Genomic DNA, 13776 nt, shown 5'->3' with positions numbered 1-13776 from the left:
GATTTATTTTAAATACTTTTTTTCTCCTTCCTCCTGTTTTAAATATGTGCTTTTGTCTTTCTCTTTGTGTTCTGGCAGGATAGAGCTGGGATTAGTGTTTGAACCAAAGAAGTGTTTGCTCTTGGTAGAGCATACCAGTAATCTTAGCTTGCAGGTTGAATATTTTTAATTAAGAAGTCTGAGTGAAACTCAACACTTGTTAGTGTACTAGTAGTAGATTTTATCATGCATTCTCTGAGCATTCGCCTGTCTTGGCAGCCTGAAATTACAAATAACAGTAGAAATAGCAGATGTAATGTAAGTGCAATTTTATATCAAGATATGCCCTGTTTTTAATTTTGGGTTTATTACATTAATAGCACAATATCATGCCTGAAGAACGAAGCAGCTCAGCAAACTTGGTAATAAGATATGGTGACTTTCACTTTATTGTTGACTCAACTCTAGCATGGGTTACCAGCAGAGAAAGGTTGTTGCCCTTTGACACATTTGTTCAGTTTTTTTTTTGTTGTTGTTGTTGTTAAATTATCTGTCTGACAGAGAAACCTTAGAAAATAAAGCTGAAAAGTGACCTCGAGAGGTCATTAAGTCCATGCCCTTGCCCAAAACTGATCTTGTTAGGTACTTTTCTTGACAGATGCTTATTCTTTACAATCTCCAAGATAAAAGAGTTCATAGCCTCCCTAGGGAAAAAAAAAAAAAAAAAAAAATCTGCTGTCCAAGTGTCCTTAGTGGTAGATTTTTTTTTTTCCTGATCTAACTTACCTTTCCCGTAATTTAATTTACATCTACTCTTTTTTTTTTTTCCCTCTCGTGTATAGAAAAAGGAGTCAGTGCCCATCTTAGAGCCATTATGTTGATATGCCAGAACCATTGTCATCTCTCCCGTTTCTCAAGTCCTTATTGTAAATAAACAGCCCCAATTTCTTCAGCTATGAACAGGAATACACAGCCCTGGCTTTTAAGGTTCTGGTCATTGCTATTATTCCCTCCATCCTTCCTAAATTGCAGTACTCCTGATGGGACATGTACTCTAATGCCAAACATATAGGTGGCAAATTGATGGAAGAATAATTTCAATTTACATATAAGTACAATAATCCATAAATAAATGGGTTGAAGGTAAATTTTAAAACATATCGCGTGTGGTATCATCTCTGAAGTCAATAGTGCAGGAGTATTTCAATAGAGGGATGCCAATCCATCACACTTTTTTGAGCTTTAAATCCATGAAGAGTAATGTGATTTCAATTTGCTCATCAGAAATATCTTATTTATATGCTTTTGGGATATTTTTATTTTTCACAGATGTTGCTTAATGTAAACAGTCAGCTGCACAGGTAAAGAGAGTATCATGGAACTCCAAAAGCCTTTGTTCTTTAGAAGTAAAGCAATGCTAATGCATTTAGGATTATTAAGCATAAAGTTGGGAAAAAGCTCGTATATAAAAAGTGTAACCACTTTTTCCTTTATGTTTTACTGACAAAAACAGAGAAAATTCACAATTTGCATAAAAATGATGTTGCCTAGATTTAGATTTATAGGGCTTGTTGCTTTCCAAGTCAAACTTTCTGCACGAGACCACTTGACAAAATACAGTATGGCATATGAAGGGCTATTTACATTTAGATCTCACATATTTTGAAGAAAAAAAAACACAGAATACCCATTAATTGACAGAAAATGAGGGTTAAAACCCTTCAGCAACACCCTCTATTGTCTAGGGTTTTTTGGTTTTGTTTTTATCTCTAATTATAAATAAACATTTAGGGTAATTCTTGCACTCATATCGCTTGTACGTTTCATCCGTTCTCCATTTGTATTGTATTTTCATTATTTCAACTATTTTGTCTTTCAAACAAGGAATCAAAAAGTTATTAATGTTATTTTAACTTGGTTGCTCTATGTGCAGTTTATTATATGAAATCTAAGATGAGGGGGTAGATAATTGGGAATCAAAAGTCGGTTGCAGCTCAAATGTTTTCTGAGATACTGAAATTTTCTTACATGCTTGGTGTCATTAAGTAAATATAGAAATTTCCAAGTGAGATGTTTTCTTCCAGCAATCTGTTAACATGCTTTATACATGCTCATTTGAATGCTAGGATAAGTCTTGTCTCCTCTTTGCTGTTGCATAGCAAAGGATAAACCACATTGTATAAAAGTAGGCATTTGGTAATCTCTGCCATTTTCTATTTAAGGATCTCATACAATTCACAGTGGGCACAATTATTCGTGGTGGACTGTCATGTCCTATAGACCCGTAGCAACAGTGTGTATTTACACAGATCCATCTGAATAATGATGGAACAAAGGAAATATGTATGACTTGCTTTTACCATCAGGCGTTTGTGTAGACAAATTTATTCCTTATAAATTATATTGCTACTTTAATTGAAATAAAAATAATTGGGAACTGAACTGTCTCTGGTAGAAATTAGTATGATATTCACAAAAATGCACAACTGTTCTGATACTTTCTGTTAATCAGTTTGACCTCCTATTATTGTCTCAAAGTGCATCAACTGGAGAAAAAAAAGGAATTTTCTAGTGACATTAATGCATTCCTCTGCTCTGCAGTCATCTAAATATGCAGTGTAAATGAGTGACATTGTCCAGTGTAACAGCCAGAGAAAAGAAGCCTGGAAATGTTAAGTAGTGAGTGGTCTGAAGGCCTCCTCTGAGCTCAGGTCTGTGGCCTTTCAGTAGACATTGCACTTCAGGGACTTTGGCTGAACATTATGCATTCTTTCTTAAAATCTCATGAAATAACTGCATTTAATATTTTGTCTTTTTTCCACTTTTTTTTTTAGGGGAATTTGGAGAAGTGTGCAGTGGGCGCCTAAAGCTGCCTTCTAAAAAGGAAATTTCAGTGGCTATCAAAACCCTGAAAGTTGGCTACACAGAAAAACAGAGGAGGGATTTCCTGGGAGAAGCAAGCATCATGGGACAATTTGACCACCCTAATATAATTCGACTGGAGGGCGTTGTCACTAAAAGTAAGATTTGAGGGGGGTATCTGTTTAGTATGGGAAGTGTCACAAGGTGGCCTCCCAAGGTCCCTCCAATCCATACTCTTTCTGTGATCCTCTAATCTTTTGAGAAAAAGCAAAAGAGAGGAAAAGAATGAATCATCAGTGTTTATGCTCTGCAAATCCTTCAAGAGATATTTGTCCTAACCTTGATAATATGTACCAAATATCCTTCAAAAGAGATAACAAAGGAAACACATAGCTTTACTTTTGCAATGTGTATTTTATTTCCTCAAAAGCAGGGAAAAAAATTACCCGTGTGGAAGCTCATGCTGATGGATCCAATAAAGAGCAGTATTAGAGGCAATTGCCTGCAGTGAAACTGCAGGACCTTCTCTACCTTGCTGCTCTCAGGATGCTAAGGACTTAAAAACAGCACCCTGGGTTAATGAGATAGGGAAAAATGGGGAATAAAGATACTCTGCTTGAAAACGATATAGATAATGTGGAGAAAAAGGAGCGTTTCTGAAGAACATTGCAGCTAACTAATGAACTGGCAGATTTTAGGAACCAATTTAATACTCTGGAGCTATAAATTGCTGCAAAGTGGCCAAGAGGCACTTGCTGATAATCTGTTAGGAGTTCTGGAGTCTGATGTCCTAAGGTTCCCTAATTGCAGTGAAGCAATATGTCCTGCTTTCCACTAAATCATTAGACTTTATCATTAGCACAAATTAATGAACAGCCTACCTGGCTACCAGAACAAATGCTAGTATATAAGTCCAACCTTTTTCCGGCATGGTTTTCATGCAGGAAAAATACTCTGTGTGATATTCTATATGTACCAGCATGGGTCCTCCAGAATTAATACCCCTTAGTAAAAAACCTAAAACGTCTTGGAGATTTAAGCTATTGGTAATAAAATTAATCTTATTTCTTTGTTAATATTTATATTTTTGCTAATGGGCGTTTTATAAATCTGCCTTTGGGTTGTGGGTGTTTTGTTTTGTTTTTAAAGCATATTGTTGTCAATGTTTATGGTAACAACTCAGTCTCTTCTGAGACAAAATGGTAATTGAAAACTATCCACACTTAGATTACTTGTCCAGGACGGTAATCTATTTGAAGAACCATCTCCAGCACCACTTTATATAAGATAACAGCATGTTGTAACAGTCATTCCTGAATGCTGATGTTTGTCTTAAAGCTCTTGCAAGCTCTCCTATGGCAGCTGCAGTCGCCTCTTCCATCCAGCTGCCAAGAGCCACATGCCCTTCATCTTACAAGCAGCTGGTGGGATCTTCTGCTTGTGATGCTGCCTTGTTTAGGAGAGTTCTGGCTCTCGTTGCTTGTGCTGCTGGTTGGCCTCTATCTTGGGATGCAAAGACAGAAATAGTTGGTACTAGAAAAGAGGCATGACATCTAAGCGTGTTCTGAGAGACATAAATTCAGAGACTTCATCTGCATTGTTTCCATTGCAGCACGAGGCGATATATTCAATGAGCGAAGTCCTGTAGTAATTGTTAAGTAGGAGATCAATAAAACTTTATATGAGTTATTCTTAAAAAATTGAAAAATGAAAAAGATTCAGGAGTGCTCTGAAATTCTTCAGGGGAGCAGAAGAAGTGCGTAGCACGTTTTCTAGTTCATCCCAGAGGACTGCTGTTAAAACAGGTCTTTAGAACGAAGAGCTCCTTGGAGTGCGCTGAGGACACTTTCAGTTTAACTAGAGTATACCCCAGTTTGTTTTTAAGTAGATGGTTTTGTTGTTTCTAAAGAATCTTGTTTTTTTAAAATTGGTGGTTCAAGGTTTCACAAACAAAAAAGGCACAAAAGAATTTCACAGCTTAGTGCAACAAAGTAAAAGAAATATATATATGCATATATGTTTAATAATAACTAATGAAAGTGCAGTAAAACCCTATATATGTTATGAAGAAACAGTTACAATTATAATGTTTTCTTTAGGTGTTATTCATGCAAGTCTGTTTTGCTGATTTAGATTAAAAAAAATATTATTCAACTTACGCCTCACAGTTCCCATTGGGAAAGGGCTGCCAGATCTGCCTGTATAAATTCAAGTTATCTCCTGCTTTCTAATGACACATGCTTTGTACAGTCAAAATAATATTTACAATCCATGTATTTCTTGAAACACCAATGTCAGTCTGTACACAGCAGAGCTAAAATCTGTTTTGTTACATTTTCTATTTCTGAGGCACTTCAGAAAATGATTTACTGCTCTGCATTCAGGATTCTTTGCACTGCTTTTAAATGTGCGTTGCTAATTCTGTATTCATATATTCTTCTATAGAAGAATATTAGTAAGTTTGCCCCTCAGCTGTACTCACAGCATATTTGCTATCTGTCTCAGGGGTGTTTGGGAGTGCTAGCTGTCTATCACCTTCAAGTATGAGAGAGCAAGGTCTAAGTATTCCCAACTGAAGTCAATATAGGCATCAGGGATTCATCCCCCTCTCCAGATAGCTGGAATAGCAATATGGGACTTGAGAAAACTGTTCTGGAAGTACTTTCTGGGTAAAATTATATGGCATAAATGCAAGCAACGGTAATCATCAATTTTTCTCTAACATTCGTTAAGGTGATAGAAGGGTAAAAAGGTGGGTTTTGTTCTTTGTGTTTTGGTGTTTTTTGTTTTTTTTTATTATTATTATTTTTAAACCAGACCAGTATATTGTAATAACAAATTATCAAGTGTTCTTTTTTTTTATGATGGCTGTTAAATCGCACTCAGAAATGTTGATTTATATACAAAGTTTGGAGAAAATCTGCGAAGCATTTGCTGGATCACTCCCAATACAGATAAGCGGGCAATATGACCTTTTCTTCATTAACTAAACTCCTTTGACAGGTGGCCCTTAGCAGTGAACTCACTACTCATACTAAGCACCTCTTCTGAAGCAACTCATAGTAGCTGCAATGGCCACGATTCCTGTAGCAGGACCGCTTGGTATGAGAAGTTCTCCAGCTGTGGTGGCTGTGATTTGCCTGATGACACGTTGGCAATAAGAGAGAGGGGCACTCACCAGATACGACTACAGTTTGATTTCGGTTCTGAGTTTTCCTGCTACGCCGGTCTCCCAGGCGCGCTCTAGGCAGTAGTCCTAATAACCAGCACACATGTTCTGCTTAGTTTACTAATAATTTACAGCAATTTGTAGCCTGTTAGTGTAATAAATTTCGGCAACACTGTTGACACAAGTTGTTATCGTGTATGAACGGCTGTGCTTTGATAAATGAATGCAGAGTGTGCTTTTAAAAGTGCACAGTGTTGCTTCAGAGCACATGCTTCTTATTATGAACACATTTCCAACTGGATGTGAGCAAAACCCTGCACTTAGGGCTTTCTTAATATGAGTGAGCAAGTCAGGAGGATGCTTTCCTAAGAATTTGAAAGACGGATCTTCTTACTCTAATTTCAGTCTTCTGGTGTGTCATAAAATTGAGTTTATGCAGAAACCAGGCAACTGTCTCTTGTTTTCTAAGTATATGGATTTATCATGGAAAGTTTTGGATAGCCCTACTAGAGCACTGTCCTGTACCTTAAAGGTCCAGCAGCACTTTCTATGCATTACCAGAAATGCCTTGGGGCTAATGTTACATGTACATCGTAAGGTACTGATGAGTACAAGAGCGCTGCATATTTCTTGCTTACAAGAGTAAGCAAGCAACAGAATTTCTTTTGGAGATTGTACGTCATTAGTTCTTTTATCTGTCCCATATCTTATACAGTTTGAGATCAATGCTTTGAATAGAGAGTTTGTTCCCACTACTTAATGGATGACAGTGGGTTACCCAGTAGTATGTCTCCCACAGTATAGTGCATCAGTTGCAGAGCAGAAGAAAAGTATTTCACCCCGTAACCCATGCAAAGAGGACATGGGATTTTCTTCTAAAAGTTCTTAAAAGAATTTTCAAATTCTTTGAATTAAATGTTTTTCTTAAATTATACTGGGTACTTCTTCAAGTCTCATGCTGTTCAATTTTTGAAGCTAAGTATCACCAGCTGTACAATATGCAGGCCTTCGTCATGCTTTTATGGTCAGAAGTCTTCCTGTATTATATGTGAAATAATAATTCATCTCCTTAAATAACTTCATGCTCCTACCCACCTTTCTCTCTACCACAAAGAGAAAATAAACAAAGCTTTAGAAAATATTATGAAATAATAAAATCCACATGATGAGTAAAATATTAGCAGGGCAATGACCTTTGTGTGGAAACTTCACCATAATCACATTAATTTTGTGTTCATTTCTCTCCAGCATGTCAGAGTTGTATATAAAACCTTGGTCATGTTACAAGATAACTTAGGGTAGACGAAGCAGTTTCACAAACTGATCTGACTCTCTCCAAATGAGTTTTCAGATACGTGAAGCTTTTCAGGGACACAGGGCTGCTATGTTAGGGAGTGTGTTGCAGCTCTCAGGTACCTCATAATGTGGGGAATGTGTTGACTGTGTCCCAGGGGTACAGCCCTTGTCCCTCCATTGTGCAGACCAGGGCACCTGTGGAGAGAAGCTCTGGCTGTGGCTCTTCCATAGCCTGTGCCCAGTTCCCTTCTGGAAGAAGCGTTGGGTAGCCTGGCAGAATACACCTGCTTTGTTGCATAAATGCAACCATTCTGCACAACTACTGGATCAGGCACAGTGCACTGAAAATGCAGGATGCTTCACCTGCTAAAAATAGTATCAGCTTATGCTGAAGCATTTCTGTTTTTTTTCAGTGCAATCACCATTACATGGTGTGCACAGCAATTTTTGCGCATGTATCTTTTTGCTTTCTATTTTAAAGGTAAAATTATCCTTGGGATTTGGTAAATTTGGACACCTTTCTGAAATGCCTCTTTTGCTGTATTCATGTATTCATTTTAAATACCTGACCCCTGTAACATTTTTGCAGGTAAACCAGTTATGATTGTTACTGAATATATGGAAAATGGTTCCTTGGACAGCTTTCTGCGGGTAAGCGCAATAGATAACTATGTGGGGCATGACCGTCTCTTGTTCTGAACTTGTTATGAACGTGGAGCCACTCTGCTCTGATGCATCATGAGCTCTTGTTGCTTGATATTTCATTATTTCCACTGGGTTTTGTGTGCATTGTGATCTGCTCAGAAAGCTAGGCAAGGATCTGCTGTTGCGTTTTGACTGTTGTCACTACTATTCCAAAATTAACTAGATTTTTTTTTTTTATTAATATATCATTTCTATTAAAATAAATCTGGCACACTAAAATGAAGGTTATTTTTCTTAGGGCAGAATTACCACTGTAATGCCGTTGCGCATTTTGGTTGGCAGCCCGTATGTCTTACAAGTGATTTCCAAAGCAAATGAATTTGTGGAAATGTTATTGGTAAACCAGTAATAGTGAACCAAGGGCCATTTCCCTAAATGTGAACAGTTTAGGGAATAAGCCCTTACATGGGGGTGTTTGAAATGTTTTGCTAGCAAACTTTATTAGCCTGTTTTCTTTCCACAACCTTAGGCATACTGATACTGTTGTTGATTTATCTTTGTTTTCTGTCGAAGTTGGTAGCGAGCCTAAAAAAAATTTGAACGCTCCCTGTGTCACCAAGATTTACTTGTGGCAAAACAAGAAGTGTAGCAGAAATGAAATCCCTTCTGAGGGGAAACACTAGTTTAATTTTAATTTGTTAGGGCAAACTCAGCTGTCGCTGGGAGACTGCTTTGGTTCTGCCACGGTTGAATGACATTATCCCCCAAATTCATAACACTGAACTAGACGTTTAACCCCAAAAGGGGACATATTGTCAACCTTAGTTTCAGTATGTACTGTATATGTTATGAAGTCCACTGAAGCATGTAAAATATATATAAATAATGTGTCAGTGTATCTGAATGAAATATACCTATACTGAACGATATATATTTTGTTTAGGCTAGAAATCCTTGAAGAAAGCTCTGAGGACAGGAGAATAATTTCTGACTGTAGGAAACGGTTGTTCAGCTTGTTCGGTCATTTGAGTGTGATTTTTTTTTTTTTGCTGTTGTGGCATGGAAACATAGATTAAGAACTTTGTGACTCATTAATACCAAAGGCAACACAGGCTATGTAACCCACCTTATAAATGCTTCTTAAAACTAGTTAGTTTGCCTTCCCCACTGCCATTGAAAGGCTATCTCAGGATCTCATTCCTTTCATGATTACAAACCTTGTGATTCCTAGCTAAATCTTTTCCATGGCCTACATAAACCCTCTTGTGTTGGCTCTAGTTAAGACAGTTTCATAGCAGAGAATTGCTAAGAGTCTTTAATAGTAATAAATTTCTTCATTAAAGAGAATTCTGAGAGGATCTTTAAGCATCCTCTGTGCAATATATTTATCTAATGTTTACAGTGCTAACATTGCCCTTAAGTATATTAATCAGAAATGAAATGAATGCAATCAGTCTTGCAGGCTGATTCATGTGAGCTCACCCTACATGGCAGAGCCAACTCTAATGTATTTAATAAAATTCTGGAAGAAGCAGCAGGAAGAGCTGGAGAGTTGCCCATGATGATACATTTATGGCAATGGGGGATTCATTTGAGAGCTGTTGTAGGTCATACTGTTGTCTTGTTTTCTATGTATCCATATATCAATACCAATGCTTAGTGTTAACAAACAGTGTTAGTAAGAGCTGGAAGATTTAAAACATATGTCTAGAAGTATACAATTAGGAATCTGTGCATCTGTTGGTTTTTAGGCTAAGTCACATTGTGCTTAAGTAATTTTGTGTTCATGAAGTTGAGGAAAATCTTGAGGAATGAGTTGAAATTTGAGGGGCATTTGAAAACCAATGAATCAAAACAGCATTTGTTACTATTGGGGGAAAAAAAAAAAAGCAATAGAAAACTTTCATTAGGCCATTGGATAAGGCTGGGATTTTCACTACCAGTTCCTATGGCCTTTAAGAGAAACCAGACATCTGTTTCCCTAATGTCCTGACATTCCAGTCTCAGGGGCACACGCAACTGAGATTTATGTGCCACTTATATACAAGTCCCATCTAGGAAATTAAAATTCTAATGAGAGCGAGAACATGAAAACTGAATTTTTATCTGAATTGAAAATGTGTCCCTTTACCCTCAGCTGATGGGAAGATTATTCTCTACAGATCAAAGTAGTTCAGTGTGTGGTATTTACCTCTTGATCCCTGACTTGAGCTCTTCACCCAAGGAATTTCTGGGGTCTTATCAAAAATCCTGTGCAAGAAGGAGCACAATCTCAGAAATGACATTTCAAATGTTTTCCAGAAACACGATGCCCAGTTCACAGTCATTCAACTAGTAGGCATGCTTCGGGGGATCGCATCTGGCATGAAATATTTGTCAGATATGGGTTATGTCCATCGAGATCTAGCTGCTCGTAATATCCTCATCAATAGTAACTTGGTGTGCAAAGTCTCCGATTTTGGTCTTTCTCGTGTGCTGGAAGATGACCCAGAAGCTGCGTACACAACAAGGGTGAGTTTGTGTTTATCCTTTTAAAATTATTGCTGTTTGTTGTGGCAAAGTTAGTCTGAAAGCTGAGGGAGTCCCTGAGGCTTATACTCTGTGTTGCAGAGGCTATCCAATCTTTCTTGGCCAGAGGTGTTCGATAAAGCATAAACATATCATAGCTATATTTGTAGTCATGTCTCAGGGAAGACGGAAGGCAAAAAACACAGTTTGTGTTGATAGATTATTTTTCTTACAGTGTGCAAAATTTGTGGCTTGGTTTCTTTCTGCTGAGTGTGTCAAGGAAAGAATACCACAACAGTACACAGTGATCTAAGACTTGATGTGTGCAGGTTTTGTCACACTGGTGATTCGACTCCTACACAGTTTAAAAAAAAAATCCCACTCAGAAAAAAAAAAAAAGCTTTTTCCCTTTATGTTTTTATATCTTCTAGTATGATGAGATGTGTGTCTTGATTGGAGCGTACTGAGATCACTGTTCTATAAAGGGTACATCAGTCATGCTTGCTGTTGTACCTCTAACTGAGCAAAATCTTGAGTAAAACAAGAAAAGAAGTCTTCCTTAACAATATAATTAAACTTCCTGTGCTTTCTTCTTTTTGGCTACCCCATAGGGTAGCCTGCTTCTTTTTTCTTTCTGGATTTCATCTTGACTGAAAAGCTACCTGGAAGGTACTCTATTTGCTTAGTCAGGAGCCTTAGAAAAAAAACACATTGTCTTCTAAGTACAGCTTTGTTGCACCTCTTGTTCTCAGTTGAATAACACTTCTGTCTGTTTTGTTGCGAAAACCTTGAAGGCATACATTTAGCTTTGTGTATCTCGATATTACACTGGGATTATGCCCAGTTGTTCGCTTAATGCTATTGCAAGTGGATTTTATTAACTTCAGAAAAAGTGTCATTAATATCCAGTATCTTACTCGAGTGTAATTTGTACTGAAGCCTAGTAATAGTCTCTTCGTCACTGTACCAACCAGATTAGAGTAGAATGTATCAGCGGAATCTTAATATGGGTTTTCTAGGGTTTCCTTCATTCCTGATCACAGACAGGAGCAATCAATTATTGTGGCAGTGTGCATGCTATCCTCTTCATGACTGAAATAAAATAGGTGAAAAACAAGTTAAGAAACTCTATCTGTTTGGTTTAACACATATATCCATACATATATGCACATGTATATTCATGTTTATGTATATTTATCAATCATATCTTCATAATTTACCACATATAATGACATTATTCTTTACTTGACCTTTCTGTGCTTTCTTGGATTTTTGATAAGCTTTGGCGTGTTGTTAGAAGCAGGCAATGTATACTGCTTTAAAAAACTGTTCACAGAGGTCTCACATGGTTAATACGAAGAGACTTTAGTAGGAGAAAGCAGCCTTCATGCTCAGTATAGGTGCAACATCCACAGTTAAATATTAATACAACAGAGGAGTTCCTTAAAAGAAAATCATCTATAGTTCAACCACAGAGGTCTGTTGCTTTGTCAGATATATTTGCCTGACCTCCTCTTAAAAACCTCCTGTGAAAATAATGTGTTAGTGTTTCCAAGCTAAACAGCTTCAGACACACTATACATGTAGTCTAATATTTAACCTCCCTCCCCCAGAACGTATGCTTGCTCATCGGCCAGTGATCAATCCTCTCTTTAAAGCAGCCACTCACATGCATGGAGACTGACATGCTCTTCACACACATCCCTCCAATCTTTTCTTCTCTAAGCATTTTTTGCGAACTTGACTGTTCTTGCTGGTCTTGTTCAGACTCTTTTCATGTTTACATTTTCCTTAAGTGCAATGCCCAAAACTGGATACAATCAATCCCTAGCACCAGGCATAGCATATTTATCTCTTGCTTCATACACGTGCAATTTCTGTTAGTATCTCCATGGGTTTAGGACTCTGTATTTCTCCTCCCACCCCCAGCGCAACTTAACCTTGTGACACATGCCTTTGTCAGACTTCAAAGGTAAATTTTCATGTTCCAAAATTCATTTGGGCATGCAAACTGATCTATAATTTAGTGAGTGCATTTTGTGTACTCACATTAAAAGCTGAGGATACCTTTGAGTCCTAGTTAACCTAAATGAAAAAAAGTTGTATAGACAGAAAAACTGGCTTCCCAAAAAACTGCATAGCATACGGCTGTATAAGAGAGGTGGACTTCCATAAAAATGGAGTGCACATAAATGGCTTATACCCCTGGGTGGGCTACAACAAACCAGGGTGCACAAGGTGTCACTGTTTTCTGCCAATGTTACATCTAAATTTCCTGTGACCAAGTGCAGTGTTGAAATTTTTTTCTTCTTCTCTTTCTGACACCTATTTTCTAAGCATACCTTCCTATTTACATTTAGATAATGAAATGCGATGGGAAGAAACTATTTTGTGAAGTATATTCATCTGTGTTCAGTAAACTCCATCTGGCATTTATGGTGTATATGCAAACTGCTGCAGGGAGATGCTCAGATAATTACAACCTTCAAATACAACCTAGGGCAATTTAATTTCCTTCAAAAGTAGTCACTGAATATACCTCAGCCACGTCCTGGCTCTGAGAGAAGGACAAAGGTATTTGCTGCTTGTCTCTCTGCTCAAATGTCCTTTGAAGTGAATGTCATACACATGTCCAGGTAGTGTGTCCCTGAGGTTTGTTTGGTCCCCAGCTTAAAAAACTGGTAATCATGGTCGTGAAAGCACTCCACAGGGCACATTTCCCCTCAGTGGAGGTATGTCCTCACTGTGTTTAAGACCTGGGCTGTTCCCATTGTACCTCCTAGTGATGCTCAGCTGCCTCTGACCGCTGCCCTAAGCTCTCTGTGAGACAGCACTGTGAGTCACTGGCAGAAAGCTGGGCAATTCATGGTACCTACTGTTCAGTAGGATCTTTGAAGAGAGAAAAACAAAAGCATGATATAGCCACATTTCCAAATGTTCAAACGTTAAAGATGGTGTTCTTTGTTTAATGTCAGAAGTACTAGGCAAATTTATAGACATAGTTGTGAAGATAAATCTTTTATGTGTTTAGCTTCCTCTTCTGTCCCTACTTTCTACCTGGAAATGTCAAAGCCTGGGAACGATTACATCATTTTAATTCATAATTGCATAGTGCTGGATTGGTATACCCCAAAAAAGCCCAGTCAGCCATTTAGGCTTTCATAAAACATTGACTGGGTGAAATTTTACTTTGTTCTGTTCTCAGAAGCTGTGTCTGAAGTTTTGCTTAAAGGATATAACGTGTCCTTTTTCAATACACAATCCATGATATTCGTGCTATTGTACAAGAGCTCTGAAGTACGAAGATCGCAGGTGTA

At 37.7% G+C, this 13776-nt stretch overlaps 1 protein-coding gene across 7 annotated transcripts in view; it reads left to right on the top strand.

The window, feature by feature from the left end:
- EPHA3 (EPH receptor A3) overlaps window positions 1-13776 on the top strand; it is a 217827-nt gene that overhangs the window by 176276 nt on the left and 27775 nt on the right. For all 7 annotated transcript variants that reach the window (XM_080603572.1, XM_080603571.1, XM_080603570.1 and 4 more), the window contains 3 exons: window positions 2814-2999; window positions 7896-7957; window positions 10253-10462. In XM_080603572.1, coding sequence (XP_080459698.1) covers window positions 2814-2999; window positions 7896-7957; window positions 10253-10462 — 458 coding nt within the window. The remainder of the gene's footprint in view (window positions 1-2813; window positions 3000-7895; window positions 7958-10252; window positions 10463-13776) is intronic.

This window comes from Anser brachyrhynchus (assembly GCF_964034855.1).
Source record: "Anser brachyrhynchus genome assembly, chromosome: 1".
Taxonomy (NCBI): domain Eukaryota; kingdom Metazoa; phylum Chordata; class Aves; order Anseriformes; family Anatidae; genus Anser; species Anser brachyrhynchus.
Note: the sequence above shows the minus strand (reverse complement) of the source record. Positions and strands in the feature narration are given on the sequence as shown.